This window comes from Pseudophryne corroboree, chromosome 1, assembly GCF_028390025.1.
Source record: "Pseudophryne corroboree isolate aPseCor3 chromosome 1, aPseCor3.hap2, whole genome shotgun sequence".
In the NCBI taxonomy this organism is placed as follows: domain Eukaryota; kingdom Metazoa; phylum Chordata; class Amphibia; order Anura; family Myobatrachidae; genus Pseudophryne; species Pseudophryne corroboree.
Window position 1 is genome coordinate 1,245,135,241 of NC_086444.1, and position 19,895 is coordinate 1,245,155,135.

The window sequence follows — 19,895 nt, forward strand, 5'->3', positions numbered from 1 at the left end:
CACAGGGGGAGGTGCTGCTGGTGCAGGTAGTATCACAGGGGGAGGTGCTACTGGTGCAGGTAGTGTCACAGGGGTGGTGCTGCTGGTAGTGTCACAGGGATGGTGCTGCTGGTAGTGTCACAGGGGGAGGTGCTGCTGGTGCTGGTAGTGTCACAGGGGTGGTGCTGCTGGTAGTGTCACAGGGGGAGGTGCTGCTGGTAGTGTCACAGGGGGAGGTGCTGCTGGTAGTGTCACAGGGGGAGATGCTGCTGGTAGTGTCACAGGGGGAGGTGCTGCTGGTAGTGTCACAGGGGGAAGTGCTGCTGGTAGTGTCACAGGGGGAAGTGCTGCTGGTAGTGTCACAGGGGGAGGTGCTGCTGGTAGTGTCACAGGGGTGGTGCTGCTGGTAGTGTCACAGGGATGGTGCTGCTGGTAGTGTCACAGGGATGGTGCTGCTGGTAGTGTCACAGGGGGAGGTGCTGCTGGTGCTGGTAGTATCACAGGGGGAGGTGCTGGTAGTGTCACAGGGGGAGGTGGTGCTGGTAGTGTCACAAGGGGAGGTGCTGCTGGTGTAGGTAGTGTCACAGGGGGAGGTGCTGCTGGTGCAGGTAGTGTCACAGGGGGAGGTGCTGCTGGTGCAGGTAGTGTCACAGGGGGAGGTGCTGCTGGTGCAGGTAGTGTCACAGGGGGAGTTGCTGCTGGTACAGGTAGTGTCACAGGGGGAGGTGCTGCTGGTACAGGTAGTGCACAGGGGGAGGTGTTGCTGGTGCAGGTAGTGTCACAGGGGGAGGTGCTGCTGGTGCAGGTAGTGTCACGGGGAGGTGCTGCTGGTGCTGGTAGTGTCACAGGGGGAGGTGCTGCTGGTGCAGGTTGTGTCACAGGGGGAGGTGCTGCTGGTGCTGGTAGTGTCACAGGGGGAGGTGCTGCTGGTGCTGGTAGTGTCACAGGGGGAGGTGCTGCTGGTGCTGGTAGTGTCACAGGGGGAGGTGCTGCTGGTAGTGTCACAGGGGGAGGCGCTGCTGGTGCAGGTTGTGTCACAGGGGGAGGTGCTGCTGGTGCAGGTAGTGTCACGGGGAGGTGCTGCTGGTGCAGGTAGTGTCACAGGGGGAGGTGCTGCTGGTGCAGGTTGTGTCACAGGGGGAGGTGCTGCTGGTGCAGGTAGTGTCACAGGGGTGGTGCTGCTGGTAGTGTCACAGGGGGAGGTGCTGCTGGTAGTGTCACAGGGGGAGGAGCTGCTGGTGCTGGTAGTGTCACAGGGGGAGGTGCTGCTGGTGCAGGTAGTATCACAGGGGGAGGTGCTACTGGTGCAGGTAGTGTCACAGGGGTGGTGCTGCTGGTAGTGTCACAGGGGGAGGTGCTGCTGGTGCTGGTAGTGTCACAGGGGTGGTGCAGCTGGTAGTGTCACAGGGGGAGGTGCTGCTGGTGCTGGTAGTGTCACAGGGGTGGTGCTGCTGGTAGTGTCACAGGGGGAGGTGCTGCTGGTGCTGGTAGTGTCACAGGGGTGGTGCTGCTGGTAGTGTCACAGGGGTGGTGCTGCTGGTAGTGTCACAGGGGTGGTGGTGCTGGTAGTGTCACAGGGATGGTGCTGCTGGTAGTGTCACAGGGGTGGTGCTGCTGGTAGTGTCACAGGGGTGGTGCTGCTGGTAGTGTCACAGGGGGAGGTGCTGCTGGTAGTGTCACAGGGGGAGGTGCTGCTGGTAGTGTCACAGGGATGGTGCTGCTGGTAGTGTCACAGGGGTGGTACTGCTGGTAGTGTCACAGGGGGAGGTGCTGCTGTTGGTAGTTTCACAGGGGTGGTGCTGCTGGTAGTGTCACAGGGGTGGTGCTGCTGGTAGTGTCACAGGGGTGGTGCTGCTGGTAGTGTCACAGGAGTGGTGCTGCTGGTAGTGTCACAGGGGTGGTGGTGCTGGTAGTGTCACAGGGATGGTGCTGCTGGTAGTGTCACAGGGGGTGGTGCTGCTGGTAGTGTCACAGGGGTGGTGCTGCTGGTAGTGTCACAGGGGTGGTGCTGCTGGTAGTGTCACAGGGATGGTGCTGCTGGTAGTGTCACAGGGGTGGTGCTGCTGGTAGTGTCACAGGGGGAGGTGCTGCTGGTAGTGTCACAGGGATGGTGCTGCTGGTAGTGTCACAGGGGGAGGTGCTGCTGGTAGTGTCACAGGGATGGTGCTGCTGGTAGTGTCACAGGGGTGGTGCTGCTGGTAGTGTCACAGGGGTGGTGCTGCTGGTAGTGTCACAGGGGTGGTGCTGCTGGTAGTGTCACAGGGGTTGGTGCTGCTGGTAGTGTCACAGGGGTGGTGCTGCTGGTAGTGTCACAGGGGTGGTGCTGCTGGTAGTGTCACAGGGGTTGGTGCTGCTGGTAGTGTCACAGGGGTGGTGCTGCTGGTAGTGTCACAGGGGGAGGTGCTGCTGGTAGTGTCACAGGGGTGGTGCTGCTGGTAGTGTCACAGGGGTGGTGCTGCTGGTAGTGTCACAGGGGGAGGTGCTGCTGGTAGTGTCACAGGGGTGGTGCTGCTGGTAGTGTCACAGGGGTGGTGCTGCAGGTAGTGTCACGGGGGAGGTGCTGGTAGTGTCACAGGGGTGGTGCTGCTGGTAGTGTCACGGGGTGGTGCTGCTGGTAGTGTCACAGGGGTGGTGGTGCTGGTAGTGTCACAGGGATGGTGCTGCTGGTAGTGTCACAGGGATGGTGCTGCTGGTAGTGTCACAGGGGTGGTGCTGCTGGTAGTGTCACAGGGGTGGTGCTGCTGGTAGTGTCACAGGGATGGTGCTGCTGGTAGTGTCACAGGGGGAGGTGCTGCTGTTGGTAGTGTCACAGGGGTGGTGCTGCTGGTAGTGTCACAGGGGTGGTGCTGCTGGTAGTGTCACAGGGGTGGTGGTGCTGGTAGTGTCACAGGGATGGTGCTGCTGGTAGTGTCACAGGGGTGGTGCTGCTGGTAGTGTCACAGGGGTGGTGCTGCTGGTAGTGTCACAGGGGGAGGTGCTGCTGGTAGTGTCACAGGGGGAGGTGCTGCTGGTAGTGTCACAGGGGTGGTGCTGCTGGTAGTGTCACAGGGGGAGGTGCTGCTGGTAGTGTCACAGGGGGAGGTGCTGCTGGTAGTGTCACAGGGATGGTGCTGCTGGTAGTGTCACAGGGGGAGGTGCTGCTGTTGGTAGTTTCACAGGGGTGGTGCTGCTGGTAGTGTCACAGGGGTGGTGCTGCTTGTAGTGTCACAGGGGTGGTGCTGCTGGTAGTGTCACAGGGGTGGTGCTGCTGGTAGTGTCACAGGGGTGGTGGTGCTGGTAGTGTCACAGGGATGGTGCTGCTGGTAGTGTCACAGGGGGTGGTGCTGCTGGTAGTGTCACAGGGGTGGTGCTGCTGGTAGTGTCACAGGGATGGTGCTGCTGGTAGTGTCACAGGGGTGGTGCTGCTGGTAGTGTCACAGGGGGAGGTGCTGCTGGTAGTGTCACAGGGATGGTGCTGCTGGTAGTGTCACAGGGGGAGGTGCTGCTGGTAGTGTCACAGGGATGGTGCTGCTGGTAGTGTCACAGGGGTGGTGCTGCTGGTAGTGTCACAGGGGGTGGTGCTGCTGGTAGTGTCACAGGGGTGGTGCTGCTGGTAGTGTCACAGGGATGGTGCTGCTGGTAGTGTCACAGGGGTGGTGCTGCTGGTAGTGTCACAGGGGTGGTGCTGCTGGTAGTGTCACAGGGGGAGGTGCTGCTGGTAGTGTCACAGGGGTAGTGCTGCTGGTAGTGTCACAGGGGTGGTGCTGCTGGTAGTGTCACAGGGGTGGTGCTGCAGGTAGTGTCACAGGGGAGGTGCTGGTAGTGTCACAGGGGTGGTGCTGCTGGTAGTGTCACGGGGTGGTGCTGCTGGTAGTGTCACAGGGGTGGTGGTGCTGGTAGTGTCACAGGGATGGTGCTGCTGGTAGTGTCACAGGGATGGTGCTGCTGGTAGTGTCACAGGGGTGGTGCTGCTGGTAGTGTCACAGGGGTGGTGCTGCTGGTAGTGTCACAGGGATGGTGCTGCTGGTAGTGTCACAGGGGGTGGTGCTGCTGGTAGTGTCACAGGGATGGTGCTGCTGGTAGTGTCACAGGGATGGTGCTGCTGGTAGTGTCACAGGGATGGTGGTGCTGGTAGTGTCACAGGGGTGGTGCTGCTGGTAGTGTCACAGGGGTGGTGCTGCTGGTAGTGTCACAGGGATGGTGCTGCTGGTAGTGTCACAGGGGGTGGTGCTGCTGGTAGTGTCACAGGGATGGTGCTGCTGGTAGTGTCACAGGGGTGGTGCTGCTGGTAGTGTCACAGGGGTGGTGCTGCTGGTAGTGTCACAGGGGTGGTGCTGCTGGTAGTGTCACTGGGATGGTGCTGCTGGTAGTGTCACAGGGGTGGTGCTGCTGGTAGTGTCACAGGGGTGGTGCTGCTGGTAGTGTCACAGGGATGGTGCTGCTGGTAGTGTCACAGGGGTGGTGCTGCTGGTAGTGTCACAGGGGTGGTGCTGCTGGTAGTGTCACTGGGATGGTGCTGCTGGTAGTGTCACTGGGGTGGTGCTGCTGGTAGTGTCACAGGGGTGGTGCTGCTGGTAGTGTCACAGGGGTGGTGCTGCTGGTAGTGTCACAGGGGTAGTGCTGCTGGTAGTGTCACAGGGGTGGTGCTGCTGGTAGTGTCACAGGGGTGGTGCTGCTGGTAGTGTCACAGGGGTAGTGCTGCTGGTAGTGTCACAGGGGTAGTGCTGCTGGTAGTGTCACAGGGGGAGGTGCTGCTGGTAGTGTCACAGGGGGAGGTGCTGCTGGTAGTGTCACAGGGATGGTGCTGCTGGTAGTGTCACAGGGGTGGTGCTGCTGGTAGTGTCACAGGGGTGGTGCTGCTGGTAGTGTCACAGGGGTGGTGCTGCTGGTAGTGTCACAGGGGTGGTGCTGCTGGTAGTGTCACTGGGGTGGTGCTGATGGTAGTGTCACAGGGGTGGTGCTGCTGGTAGTGTCACAGGGGTGGTGCTGCTGGTAGTGTCACAGGGGTGGTGCTGCTGGTAGTGTCACAGGGGTGGTGCTGCTGGTAGTGTCACAGGGGTGGTGCTGCTGGTAGTGTCACAGGGGTGGTGCTGCTGGTAGTGTCACAGGGATGGTGCTGCTGGTAGTGTCACAGGGGTGGTGCTGCTGGTAGTGTCACAGGGGTGGTGCTGCTGGTAGTGTCACAGGGGTGGTGCTGCTGGTAGTGTCACAGGGGTGGTGCTTCTGGTAGTGTCACAGGGGGAGGTGCTGCTGGTAGTGTCACAGGGGTGGTGCTGCAGGTAGTGTCACAGGGGTGGTGCTGCAGGTAGTGTCACAGGGGTGGTGCTGCTGGTAGTGTCACAGGGATGGTGCTTCTGGTAGTGTCACAGGGGGAGGTGCTGCTGGTAGTGTCACAGGGGTGGTGCTGCTGGTAGTGTCACAGGGGTGGTGCTGCTGGTAGTGTCACAGGGGTGGTGCTGCTGGTAGTGTCACAGGGATGGTGCTGCTGGTAGTGTCACAGGGGTGGTGCTGCTGGTAGTGTCACAGGGGTGGTGCTGCTGGTAGTGTCACAGGGGTGGTGCTGCTGGTAGTGTCACAGGGGTGGTGCTGCTGGTAGTGTCACAGGGGAGGTGCTGCTGGTAGTGTCACAGGGATGGTGCTGCTGGTAGTGTCACAGGGATGGTGCTGCTGGTAGTGTCACAGAGGTGGTGCTGCTGGTAGTGTCACAGGGGAGGTGCTGCTGGTAGTGTCACAGGGGTGGTGCTGCTGGTAGTGTCACAGGGATGGTGCTGCTGGTAGTGTCACAGGGGAGGTGCTGCTGGTAGTGTCACAGGGGTGGTGCTGCTGGTAGTGTCACAGGGGTGGTGCTGCTGGTAGTGTCACAGGGTGGTGCTGCTGGTAGTGTCACAGGGTATGGCACCCCTGGACCGCTGCCTCCCAGCTGGCGAGGTCTCCGGCCACTCACAGCAGGACAGGGCCGCTCTCTGTCTCCCAGACTTCAGGATAGTACATGTCTGTGGTATAATGACCCTCATTGTGCGACACTACTCTCTCTGCAGGTGATGAAGATGATGTCGGGTCACACGGGGTCCACAGGAAGAAGCACAAGAAACACAAGAAGCACAAGAAGAAGCACCACCAGGATGTTGGGGTCCCCGCGGGGTACTCGCAGCGCAGACACCCCGACGCCGCAGAGAAAGCGCTGCACAAGCCGCAGCTCAAGCTGAAGATCAAGCTGGGGGGGCAGGTCCTGGGCACCAAGAGGTAAGTTACCTTTCTGCGCTCATGATGAATCTAATGGCCGCAACGGTGATTTGTTACAGGACGACAGGAAGCTAGGTCTGCGAGCAAGGCCTGCGGTTGCCAGCGGTTACTGGACGGTGGAGCGGAGAGCGGGCAGACTTGTTCAGTCCCACAGATGGGCAGCGTGGCATCTCATTACATATAATCTGACTCCGCGACCAGGTCAGACGGCCTCTCACTGCACGTTCGTTGTATGGGCTACAGAAGCAGGAGGCCTGTCCGTACGCCGTCACTACCTGCCGCAATCTGCCGCACGCAGTCTGCCCGCTTACACAACCATCGCACTCAGGCTCAGCTTCATGTCTGCCGTGTATGACCACAAGCCTCGCGCTCAGGCTCGGCTTCATGTCTGCCGTGTATGACCACAAGCCTCGCGCTCAGGCTCGGCTTCATGTCTGCCGTATATGACCACAAGCCTCGCGCTCAGGCTCGGCTTCATGTCTGCCATGTATGACCACAGGCCTCGGACTCAGGCTCAGCTTCATGTCTGCCATGTATGACCACAGGCCTCGCGCTCAGGCTCGGCTTCATGTCTGCCGTGTATGACCACAAGCCTCGCGCTCAGGCTCGGCTTCATGTCTGCCGTGTGTGACCACAAGCCTCGCGCTCAGGCTCGGCTTCATGTCTGCCGTGTATGACCACAAGCCTCGCGCTCAGGCTCGGCTTCCTGTCTGCCGTGTATGACCACAAGCCTCGCTCTCAGGCTCGGCTTCATGTCTGCCGTGTATGACCACAAGCCTCGCACTCAGGCTCGGCTTCATGTCTGCCGTGTATTTGTCTTGTACCTCCTCTCGCTGTATACAGGCGGTAGTCAGGGTGGCTGTATACATAGACTGCACATTGCTAGCTATTGCAGAATAAGATGGGAGTACTACTGGATCAGTGGGTCAGTCTGCTGTCACTGGCCTGGCCTTTATTAAGAACCACATTATTATTATTGTTGACATGGCGCTAAAAAAAGGGTCCTGCAGCGCCTAACAAAGTACATAAAGAAATTAGCGCACAAGGAAATGGTGATTTATAATACAAGTACATGGTTAAATAGTGCTGCATCAGTGGTCATAGCACTCAAGTCGCAGGATGGTGGAAACCAAAGGTTAGGTGGTGTTGTAGGGAGGATGAGTAGATGAGTAGTCTAGGTAAGAGAAGGAAAGCACATGAGGGAAGAGGGCCCTGCTTGTGAGAGCTTACACAAGGGGTGACACAGGTGAGGTAGACAGAGAGTGTAGAACAGAGGGTTAGGATTAGATTTGTCTGGGTTTGGGGAAGAAGTGGATCTTGAGAGCCCATTTGAAGTTCTTTAGAGAGGTGGAGAGTCTGAGGGGGAGAGGTAGTGAATTCCAGAGAAAGGGAACAGCACGTGAGAAATCTTGGAGGTAGGAGTGGGAGGAAGTAATCAGTAGGCAGGAGAGTCGGCGTGCATTAGCAGAGGGAAGAGGATGGGTGGGAGTGTAAAGGGAGATAAGATCAGAGATGTAGATGGGAGAGGAGTGGGTGAGGGCTTTGTAAGCGAGTGTGAGAAGCTTGAAATGGATTCTGAAGGGGAAGCGGAGCCAGAGAAGGTCTTGTAGGAGAGGGGAGGTGGGTGTATTGCGTTTGGTGAGGAAGATGATCCGGGCAGATTGTATGTGTTAGGGATGCCAGTCAGGAGGAGATTACAGTAGTCCAGTCTGGAGATGACCAGTGAGTGGATGAGGGTCTTAGTAGCGTCCTGGGTGAGAAAAGGTCTGATCTTGGAAATAACGATGCCGGTATCCCTCCTAATCTGACCCTGCGCTTGGTAGTCCTCGCCCACAATAGTTGAGAGACGGTAGTTTCTCAATTGTTCTATCAGCTAAATGGTTGGCTGATCGACCCCAAAAAGAACAAAAGAGCTGATTAGCTTACCTAAAGAGGACAGAGAATAGGAGAAGTTCAAGAATAGAACCTTGGGGGACACCTACTGTTAGTGGAATTGGGATCATGAGGGCAGACAGAATGACTGGTCAGAGAAGTAGAGGACAGCCAGGAGAGGGCAGTATCACGCAGACCAAGGGAGTGACTGTTTTGCAGAAGGAGAGGGTGGTCCACAGTGTCAAAAGCAGCAGAGAGTAGTGGCCTTTGGATTTGGCAGTTTCAGTGGAGTGGAGAGAACGGAAGCCAGACTGGAATGGGTCAAGCAGTGAGTGTGAGGAAAGAAAGGCGGTTGTAGACAATACGCTCAAGGAGTTTGGAGGCAAAAGGGAGGCGAGAGATGGGTCGGTAGTTCGAGAGAATGTTAAGGGTAGGATTTTAAGATTGGTGGAGGCAAGGGCATGCTTTAAGGCAAAAGTGTCATCGCCTTTTGGGGTGCTGAGAGATTGAGGAGGTGGCAAGATTGGAACAGGCTGAGGGAGAGAGGTAGAGAAGGCGGACGGGGATAGGGTAAAGTAGAAGGGTGGGGGTGGGCTGGGTGAGGGCTTTGACTTCATCTCTAGATACGGGGTGGGGGGGGAGTTGATCAGATGGATGGGGAGAGTTGGTCTGGGAGAGGAGGTGGCATGTTATTGAGAGTCTGGTGGGATGGGATGTCCTGACGTATGGAGTCAATTTTAGATGTGAAGAAAGTGGCAAGGTCAAGGGCAGAGGAGGGAGTTGACAGGGGCAAAGAGACATCGGGGGTTTGAGAACTAAGAGGAGATGAGGTTCTTGAAATAGGGCATCACTGTGGGGTGAGAGCTTCAATCAGAACTGGAGGAATTCTGTCGGCGGTATGTGAACACTTCTGCAGATATCTGGTGAATTCAGAGTGTCGGGGTTGAGGTGTTGATCCGCGAGGGTGAATAGTGGTCGATGGAGCAACATACATTTAGATTCAAGCAAAATAAAAGTGTAGATAATATGGGCGCAGAAATGTAATTTTACACTAGACTGTGGTAGGAATAGGAGGATGTGAGGGTAATTCAGACGGGACCTTCACGTGTCTAAAGGCAAAATGACATTGGTGTAGATGATGCATTCAGATTTCTGTGAGAGACTGAAAGAACAAATAGAAGTCATTGCAAGTGAAGGGGACGGCTCTCGCAGTGTCCAGAGCAAGGAGCTCAGTGCTGAGGGTCCAGCAAGAAGCTGAATGTCCGTCAGGGAGCTCAATGCTGAGGGTCCGGGTTACACAGACAGGAGCTGAGTGTCCGGCAGGGAGCGCAGTGCTGAGGGTCCGGGTTACACAGACAGGAGCTGAGTGTCCGGCAGGGAGCGCAGTGCTGAGGGTCCGGGTTACACAGACAGGAGCTGAGTGTCCGTCAGGGAGCGCAGTGCTGAGGGTCCGGGTTACACAGACAGGAGCTGAGTGTCCGGCAGGGAGCGCAGTGCCGAGGGTTCGGGTTACACAGACAGGAGCTGAGTGTCCGGCAGGGAGCGCAGTGCCGAGGGTCCGGGTTACACAGACAGGAGCTGAGTGTCCGGCAGGGAGCGCAGTGCTGAGGGTCCGGGTTACACAGACAGGAGCTGAGTGTCCGTCAGGGAGCGCAGTGCTGAGGGTCCGGGTTACACAGACAGGAGCTGAGTGTCCGGCAGGGAGCGCAGTGCCGAGGGTTCGGGTTACACAGACAGGAGCTGAGTGTCCGGCAGGGAGCGCAGTGCCGAGGGTCCGGGTTACACAGACAGGAGCTGAGTGTCCGGCAGGGAGCGCAGTGCTGAGGGTCCGGGTTACACAGACAGGAGCTGAGTGTCCGTCAGGGAGCGCAGTGCTGAGGGTCCGGGTTACACAGACAGGAGCTGAGTGTCCGGCAGGGAGCGCAGTGCCGAGGGTCCGGGTTACACAGACAGGAGCTGAGTGTCCGGCAGGGAGCGCAGTGCTGAGGGTCCGGGTTACACAGACAGGAGCTGAGTGTCTGTCAGGGAGCGCAGTGCTGAGGGTCCGGGTTACACAGACAGGAGCTGAGTGTCCGGCAGGGAGCGCAGTGCCGAGGGTCCGGTTTACACAGACAGGAGCTGAGTTTCCGGCAGGGAGCTGAGTGTCCGGAAGGGAGCTCAATGCTGAGGGTCCGGGTTACACAGACAGGAGCTGAGTGTCCGGCAGGGAGCGCAGTGTTGAGGGTCCGGGTTACACAGACAGGAGCTGAGTGTCCGTCAGGGAGCGCAGTGCTGAGGGTCCGGGTTACACAGACAGGAGCTGAGTTTCCGGCAGGGAGCGCAGTGCCGAGGGTCCGGTTTACACAGACAGGAGCTGAGTTTCCGGCAGGGAGCTGAGTGTCCGGCAGGGAGCTCAATGCTGAGGGTCCGGGTTACACAGACAGGAGCTGAGTGTCCGGCAGGGAGCGCAGTGCTGAGGGTCCGGGTTACACAGACAGGAGCTGAGTGTCCGTCAGGGAGCGCAGTGCTGAGGGTCCGGGTTACACAGACAGGAGCTGAGTGTCCGTCAGGAAGCGCAGTGCTGGGGGTCCGGGTTACACAGACAGGAGGGGTGTGAAGAGTAAGAGCTTCCTACACCTGATTATCAGAATACTCTCCTTCAGTGTAACATTGGTGTAACATCGGAATTATAACTACATATTGGAAGTTGTGCACTTAGGATTGAAGTGCCAAACCTCATATCGGCACAGCCTCTACAATGCTCTTTAAATAATGGAATGGTGGTACAGTGGTAGGCTGGGTCTTTCTGCTGCGAGGTACACTGGGCTCCACAAGGAATAACATCGGGTGTAGAGTAGGATCTTGATCCGAGGCACCAACAGGGTCAAAGCTTTGACTATTCCCAAGATGCACAGCGCCGCCTCCTCTATAACCCCGTCTCCGTGCACAGGAGCTCAGTTTGTAAGTTGGTGCTGCAGTAAGCAGGCAATCAACAGGGGGACTGCCATTGCAGCCTATATTATAGCTTATTCAGAGGAAAATAAGACATTTTGAAGACTTCAAGGGCTGCACCAGTGTTAGATGTCAGTCAGACATCCCCTGCTGCAGCTACATCACTCCCCCAGCGGCGCTCTATACTTCCGCACTCTGGTTGCCGGGTACCTACAGCGGAGAGTTAGTCACACACACCCGCCGCTGCCCTCCAGGACCGCATGGCCGCAGGTACATGGGGAGGTAAGGGGTCTTTTTGGCCCGCTGTTAACCACGATCCGTCGCTGCCGTGGGAGGCGGGCCGCGCGTGCTGGCGTGGACACTGTAAAGGGCAGCCGCTCCACTAGTCACTGGGATACAGGGCACAGGTGACGGTTTACTCTCATAAAAAACCCGTTTTAATCAAGCCCGCAGCACCCAGTGGGGAAGCCAGCAGGGGGGTAAGGCCTAACCTGAAGCCCCTCCCCCTGCCCCAGGGCACCATTTGGGTAAATGTTCCCGCCCTGGAGCTGCATATCTCTCCCTCACTCCCTGTCAGCTGTCATCACACGGAGCTGCGCTGTTCCTGGGATTGCTGGACAAATCCTCCTCTGTAAAGCCGCCTGATCGCCAGCGCTGTGCTTCTTACAGGACACTTACGTATTCTACCTGTCACTGGGACTGTGTTAGTTAGGAAAGAGTGCATACTGTCAGGGTTGTGTGGTACAAACACCCTGTGATATACATCCAGTATCTACTGTGCTTTGTTATATCTACTGTTTACATATATAGCTATACTGAGTATTACTTTATATTGCTAGTCCAGTGCAGTCTTATGGTGGTATAATTTCTGCATGGTACGCTTGTGACTATATATATATATATATATATATATATATAGAAAATAGTAACATGCGGCACTCACAGCTTAGTAGAAACTGGTGAATAAACGGCCAGACTCCGTGAAGATATCTTCACGGAGTCTGGCCGTTTATTCACCAGTTTCTACTAAGCTGTGAGTGCCGCATGTTACTATTTTCTATTTCATCCACACATGGCCGTGAGGGCACCGGGCGTGTATTAAGTATATATTGGAGTGCCGGACATTGCTTACATATATATATATATATATATATATATCCGCAGAGAGTCCTGCACTCACATCAATATAATGAAATAAAATAGCGGGTGCTACCAGTAACCTTTATGGGGTCACACAAATACACTACTTCTACCACATCTGTGGAAGGTGCACTCACGCCAAAAATAGTCCATAAGACTTGATTGTAGTTCAATTTCTTTAATGGAGATCAGAAGTAATGCCATTTAAAGTCGACGTTTCGGTCCTATTCAGGGCCTTTCTCAAGACCGGCACACTCATAGTTTCTACAACAATATAAATTAATGTCATAGAACATTTAACAACAGTAAAAAAGAACAATATAGCATATTAAATGCAATACAGAATTAAAATAACATGGTTACATGTTACACCACCACCAGTGCCTCCCAGGCCACTAAAAAACCAGATCGAGGGTGACTGCTGTGAAAAATCATCATACAAAATGACCACCAAACAATCAATCATCCATAGCAAAATCACGAATGGATTACCAGCGTGTATAAAGTCAATCATTAGTGCAGCTAAGGATTACCTGCACTGGCAAAATATAGGTAAGGTAGATCAAGTTCAAATTCATGTGGGACTCCATTAGTCACAAATCACTGTAATAAATATGGAGGGGTTCAATCATCCTAAATGTTAGATCACAGATGAGAACTCTGATCCAACAGAGACATAACAAACAAAAGAGATAAACAAGAATGTACCTGAGGTTTAAAAATAGGTGAAATATGATGCAGCTGTCCCGACAAGAAGACATGCCATATAGTATGTATCGACTGCAAAAATATTAGACAAAGGATGAAACTCCTGTACTGACCAATTGTCAAACAACAAGCCGGTCAATAAAGCTATAAAACAGTACTCACGGAGCCGGTACCGTATGGGCGTCAGACAGCTGCATATCTCACAAGGTTAGCTGCTGACTATTTATTGACCCCTGGACCGGAAGTGCAATTAACACAGGATCTATGTAAAAAACATCAATTACGGCAATTCCACATGGAACACTCGCTAGTAAAACCTTCTATGATATAGACTGACAAGACTGCCCAATATGTATGTGACAAAAAACAACGGAGAGTCAGGATTATAATCGCGGCCGCTCGGACACGCTCTTCCGCGTGTCACCTCCCGGAAGCGTATGCGTTCCACAACCCGGAAGTGACACGGGACCCACTGCACAATGCGGCATCGGACGGGACGTGACGTCGTAATAGACAGCTAGCGTTTCAATGATGTGTTATCCCATGGCTAGCAGTACTGCATTTATTAAATCATACCATTCACCTATATGGATATAATAAAAATACTAAGGGAAAATACTAAGGGCAAAAAACCAAACACTGAGAAAACCTATCATAATCATAAAAGGTAAACTCAGCGCAAATCACCTATCGAGAAAGATACCTAACCCGTTAGTTCCTACACAAAAGACAATATACATCATGACCTCAAATCATCATTATTATTCTATTATAAATAGGAGATACTAATGCAAATGTTAATAAACCAAATTAGCTTAGTAAAGGAACAAGCTGGGTAAGGCTTCCCACTTCAATCTGTTAGGGACCTGGGAAGACGCACCACAGAGGACACAGTAAAAGAACAATAGAAGAACATATCGAACATGTACAAATTGACAAAACATAAATAAAACGGAGAGACCTAGAATCGGAATATCCACAAAGGAAAAATACTACTCATTGGATCTTAAATAAAAATATTAAGGGCATTAGCCTCATTGAGGCCTTTGGGAGCCACAGTATTCAATGTGTGGATCCAGAAACTTTCCCTTTGTTTGAGTGCTAGCATCCGATCGCCTCCCAAAACGGGAGGGGGTACCCAATCAATGAGCTGACATTTGAGAGTGGCTACTTGGTGCCTAGCTGTCAGGAAATATCGAGCAACCGGTTTGTCAGTTAGGCCAGAGGTAAGGGCCGTATGAATAGTAGACCTATGGGTTGGCCATTCGGTCTCTAAACGGACGAGATGTCATGCCAACATAGCACAAACCGCAGGGACACTTCAGCATGTATATAACGAATTCTAACCTACAGTGCAAATGAAATTTAATATTAAGCTTTTTACCAGTATGCGGGTGGTAAATATAGGGACCCGTTATGGAACGGCATGTAGTGCACCCTCCACAAGAAAAACAGCCTGGTTTAGCCTGCATTAACTGCAAATGTGACATCTGGGGCTCAGGGGTACAAGGTGGGTATATATATATGTGTGTGTGTGCATGTAGCTGCTGCATGGCTGCCATCTCGGGTATTTCACTCAGCGTGCTATTCCTATATTCTGTAACCTGAGGGGGCTAAGTGCGTCAGCTTTTCTGTATAGTATAGGATTTGTTTCACAAGATATACTTGCAGTGTATTTTTCCTTGTGATTTATAGTTACTTTCTATATAAATTTATATATCTCCTGAATTCCCGGTTTGTGCTGATAAAGCCACAGTACACGGGGAGTTGCTAGATATATCGCTGCTAAAGATTGTACCAGGTTGCCTGATATTGTGCTTATATTATGTCAGCTACACGAGGCAACGGAGCTGGGGCTTCTCCCACATTGCCTGGTGGTGGTGATGCCACGGACATTTTGGAGGAAAATATGGCAGCAGAGAGTTCAGGTTCGGGAGGTTCCTTACCCCCCAGTGGGTCTGTAGCACCAGGGGTAACAAATGACCCACCTTGGGCTACCTTTTCCATGCTGTTGAATGCGCTAGTGCAGAGGTTCTCAAACTCGGTCCTCGGGGGCACACACAGTGCATGTTTTGCAGGTAACCCAGCAGGTGCACAGGTGTATTAATTACTCACTGACACATTTTAAAAGGTCCACAGGTGGAGCTAATTATTTCACTTGCGATTCCGTGAGGAGACCTGCAAAACATGCACTGTGTGGGCCCCCGAGGACCGAGTTTGAGATCGTCTGCGCTAGTGACTAAACTGACACCCCCTGTGGGACCACCTGTGCCACTGCAGCAGTTTATGGTCCCTGCAGTTAATCCGCCATGGGCGGATCAAATTTCCACTCAGTTACAGCTCTTGAACCGGTCACTGACTAGGTCCAAATCTTACTCTCGCCCACCTAAGACGTCTTCTAAACGGGCCGCCACTTCCTCACAATCCACTGCTATCCCAGACACATCCTCTGAGGAGGATGGTGCATATACTGACCCCACAGACACTGACTCAGATGCTTCTGATGGGGAAGGGAAGTCACCGGTGGATGTCCCTGATTTGATTGAGGCTATCAGGCTCATTCTTCAGGTCTCTGATGAACCTGAGCCTGCAGCTGTCTCTAAAAATCCGGACAGATTTAAACGTAAGAAGGTGGTTAAGCAAGTTTCACCTCATTTTCAACACCTGGCTGACATACGTCAGGAATCCTGGGAAAACCCGGGAACGAAATTCACACCGCATAAGAGACTGTTGGCTCGCTATCCTCTCTCTGTGGAGCTATGTAAAAATTGGGAAACTCCTCCGCCTGTAGATTCTCATGTGGCACACATGGTAGTTTCCTCTGCTCTGCCAGTTAGTACCGTCACCCCTCTGAAGGAACCGACGGATAGACGCGTGGAGGGTTGTTTGAAAGCGATTTACACCCTAACGGGGGCTGTGCATAGGCCAACCATTGCAGCGACTTGGGCTGCTGAAGCTATTGAGGCGTGGGCTCAGGAGCTTGAGGCGAAGCTGCCTTACAACGCATCTGAGCATGCTCGACAATGTCTCGTATATTACCACGGCGTCTCTGTACCTTAAGGAGGCGGCCTCTGGTGCCGGGGTGCTGGCGGCCAAGGCTGCTACTACGTCCTTCTTGGCCAGACGTATCCTTTGGTTGAGATCCTGGTCGGTGGATATGGATTCCAAGAAAACCCTGGAGGTTCTTCCTTTCAAGGGAGACATTCTCTTTGGAGAAGACCTCAACAAGATTGTGGCTGATCTGGCTACTGCTAAAACAGCTTGCCTACCTAGTACTGCTCCTTCCGCACAGAAGGCTAAAAGTACTGCTCCTTCCGCACAGAAGGCTAAAAGTACTTTCCCTCAGCCCTTTCGTCCTCCAGGTAAAGCAAAAGGCCAGGCGTACCCAAAGCAAGCTCGTGCTTCCAGACCTGAAAAGCCCAGACCGAAGTGAGCCTGGGCTGCCCGTCAGCCTGCTACCAAAACTAACAAGCCTGCCGCATGACGGGGCGGGTCTCCCTCTGGGGGATCCTAGGGTGGGGGGCCGACTTCTAGGTTTTGCCCAGGAATGGTTGAAGACCACTTCAGATACCTGGGTAAGGGAAGTCGTCACTCGAGGTTACGCCGTACCCTTCAAGAATCATCCCCCTAATCGATTTTGCCTGACAGATGTCCCTCTGGACCCGGCAAAAGCAAACACTCTGCATTCAGTGGTACATTCCCTCCTGACCACAGGAGTGGTAGTACAGGTGCCTCTGGCTCAGAGAGGCAAGGGGTACTATTCACCGCTGTTTCTAGTCCCGAAACCGAACGGGTCCTTGCGGCCCATTCTTAATCTAAAGTCCTTAAACAAGTATGTGCGGGTCTCCAAGTTTCGTATGGAAACTCTGCGCTCTATTGTTCTGGCCTTGGAGCCTGGGGACTATATGGTCTCCCTGGACATACAGGATGCTTACCTGCATATTCCTATTGCAGTGTCTCATCAGCAGTACCTGAGGTTTGCGGTGGGCAACCTTCACTACCAATTTCGGGCGTTACCCTTTGGTTTGACAACGGCTCCCCGAGTTTTCACCAAAGTAATGGCGGTCATGACGGCTACACTCCGCTGTCAAGGGGTCAGGATCCTACCGTACCTAGACGATTTGTTGATCCTAGCGAATTCCCCAGAAATTCTCTTGTGTCATCTACAGTAGATCTGACTGTCCAGGTCATGACAGCCCACAGGTGGCTTGTCAACTGGAAGAAATCATCCCTGGTTCCTGCTCGGAGCATGGTACAGTTGGGAGCGTTATTGGACACTCACAACCAGCGGTTGTTCTTGTCTCAGGAGAAAGTCCTGAAACTTCAGGACAGGATTCGATGCTTCCTATCTCGTCCGCAAGTGTCAATACATTCGGCAATGCAAGTGCTAGGTCTCATGGTGTCGGCTTTCGACATGGTGGAGTATGCTCAATTCCATTCTCGCCCTCTGCAGAAGTTAATACTGTCCAAGTGGGACGGCCTGCCTCACCGGATCAGATCTCACATGATCTCCTTGTCTCCCGAGGTCCGCCTATCGCTGAGCTGGTGGCTGCAGGACCATCGATTGAGCAGGGGCCGTCCTTTCTGGATGTCCAACTGGGTCCTGCTGACGACAGATGCCAGTCTGAGAGGTTGGGGCGCGGTGTTGGAACAACTCTCTCTCCAGGGTCGGTGGACCGAGGAGGAGTCTCTACTCCCGATAAACATTCTGGAACTGCGGGCGGTGTTCAATGCGTTGACAATGGCCCAGCATCTGATACAGAACAACCTGTGCAAGTACATTCGGACAACGCCACCACGGTGGCGTACATCAATCATCAAGGCGGCACTCGAAGCCGCATGGCAATGAGGGAAGTATCAAGGATTCTTCAGTGGGCAGAACGCCATCTGCCGGCCATATCCGCAGTGTTCATTCCGGGGGTCCTGAACTGGGAAGCGGACTTTCTCAGTCGTCAGGACGTACACGCCAGAGACTGGAGCCTACATCCAGAGGTGTTTCAACTCCTCGTGGACAAGTGGGGCCTTCCAGATGTGGACCTGATGGCGTCTCGATCACAAGGTTCTGGTCTTCTGAGCAAGGACAAGGGATCCTCGAGCAGCGTTCGTGGATACTCTGTCAATCCCATGGAACTTTCGGCTGCCGTATGTGTTCCCTCTGGTGTCATTACTGCCCAGAGTAATTCGGAAGTTCAAGCAAGAAGGAGGAGACCTACTTCTCATCGCTCCAGCGTGGCCCAGGCGGCACTGGTTCTCCGATCTACAGGGCCTCTTGTTGGATCGTCCCCTTCTCCTTCCACAACGACCAGACCTCCTCGTTCAGGGCCCTTTTGTTTACCAGGACTTGGCCCGTCTGGCTTTGACGGCGTGGCTCTTGAAGCTTCCGTCCTGAGGGTTTTTCTGAGGCGGTCGTTCAAACTATGTTGAAGGCCCGTAAGCCAGCTTATGCTCGGATCTACCATAGGGTCTGGAATGCTTACTTTACTTGGTGTGCGTCTCATAATCATGAAGTTTTCAAGTTTAGTACGGCCAAACTATTGGCCTTCTTACAACAGGGCCTGGATTTAGGCCTGCGTCTGGCCTCTCTCGAGGTTCACATCTCTGCCTTGTCAGTTTGGTTTCAGAGAGAGATTGCTGCCCTACCTGATGTCCATACATTCACTCAGGGCGTGTTGCGGATTCAGCCTCCTTATGTGCCACCTGTGGCCCCCTTGGGATCTGTCGGTGGTTTTGGTGGCGTTGCAAGAGTCTCCGTTTGAGCCTCTTGCCTCTTCTGACCTTAAGTGGCTTTCCCTTAAGGTGCTATTTTTGCTGGCTATTGCTTCAGCTAGAAGGGTTTCGGACTTGGGTGCCTTATCCTGTAAGTCTCCCCATTTGATTTTTCACCGTGACTGGGTTGTTCTTAGAACGCGCCCAGGTTGTTTACCCAAGGTGGTGTCTTCCTTCCACCTTAACCAGGAGATTGTGGTTCCGGCCTTTAATTCTCCTGAGTTGTATTCCAAAGAGCGGTCTTTGGATGTAGTACGGGCTCTCCGTATCTATGTGAAGAGAACATCCTCCATTAGGAAATCTGATTCTCTTTTGCGTGTTGTTTGGTTTTCAAAAACGTGGCTGGCCTGCTTCCAAGCAGACTCTGGCCAGATGGATTAGAATGGTGATTGCACATGCTTATGTACAGGCTGGTCGTCCAGCTCCTGCTACCATCAAAGCCCATTCTACTCGATCGGTTGGACCTTCTTGGGCGGCCTACCGTGGTGTGACCCTTGAACAATTGTGCAAGGCGGCTACGTGGTCCTCGAGGAACACGTTCATAAAGTTCTATGCCTTCGATACTTCCGCCTCCCAGGATGCTTCCTTTGGACGCCGGGTTCTTGTGCCCGCTACAGTGCGTCCCCTTTCATAAGGAACTGCTTTCGGACATCCCCAATGTTAATCCTTGTGGAGCCCAGTGTACCCCGCAGCAGAAAACGAGTTTTATGTTAAGAACTTACCGTTGTTAAATCTCTTTCTGCGAGGTACACTGGGCTCCACAAGGCGCCCACCCTGACGCACTTAGCTTCTTTGGGTTGGTATGGCATTAGCCGCTGGTACCTTCTCCTGTAGTGAGTGTGTGGTGTGTTTGGCTACGAGTGATTGTCGTCTCTGGTACCTGCTACTGCATTGGTCTGGTTAACGAAACTGAGCTCCCTGGTTTGGAGGCGGGGTTATAGAGGAGGCGGCACTGTGCATCTTGGGAACAGTCAAAGCTTTTAGCCTGTTGGTGCCTCGGATCAAGATCCTACTCTACACCCCGATGTTAATCCTTGTGGAGCCCAGTGTACCTCGCAGACAGAGATTTAACAACGGTAAGTTCTTACCATAAATCTCGTTTTTCTTTTTCATCCACTAGGGGTCACTGGAGTACTCTTGGGATATGGACGGTTCCACTGGAACTAGGCACTGAACAGTTAAACTTTGACTATACCTCCCCTCCATATCCCAGAGTACCTCAGTGTTTTTTCGGTGCTCACAGAGCAACTAGGCTTGTGGAAGTGGATCCACAATTA

The 19,895-nt window shown here is 53.7% G+C and overlaps 1 protein-coding gene across 3 annotated transcripts in view; it reads left to right on the forward strand.

Annotated features, from left to right (window-relative positions):
- INO80B (INO80 complex subunit B) overlaps positions 1 to 19,895 on the forward strand; it is an 81,889-nt gene that overhangs the window by 35,729 nt on the left and 26,265 nt on the right. For all 3 annotated transcript variants that reach the window (XM_063925676.1, XM_063925669.1, XM_063925686.1), the window contains exon 2: positions 5,997 to 6,201. In XM_063925676.1, coding sequence (XP_063781746.1) covers positions 5,997 to 6,201 — 205 coding nt within the window. The remainder of the gene's footprint in view (positions 1 to 5,996; positions 6,202 to 19,895) is intronic.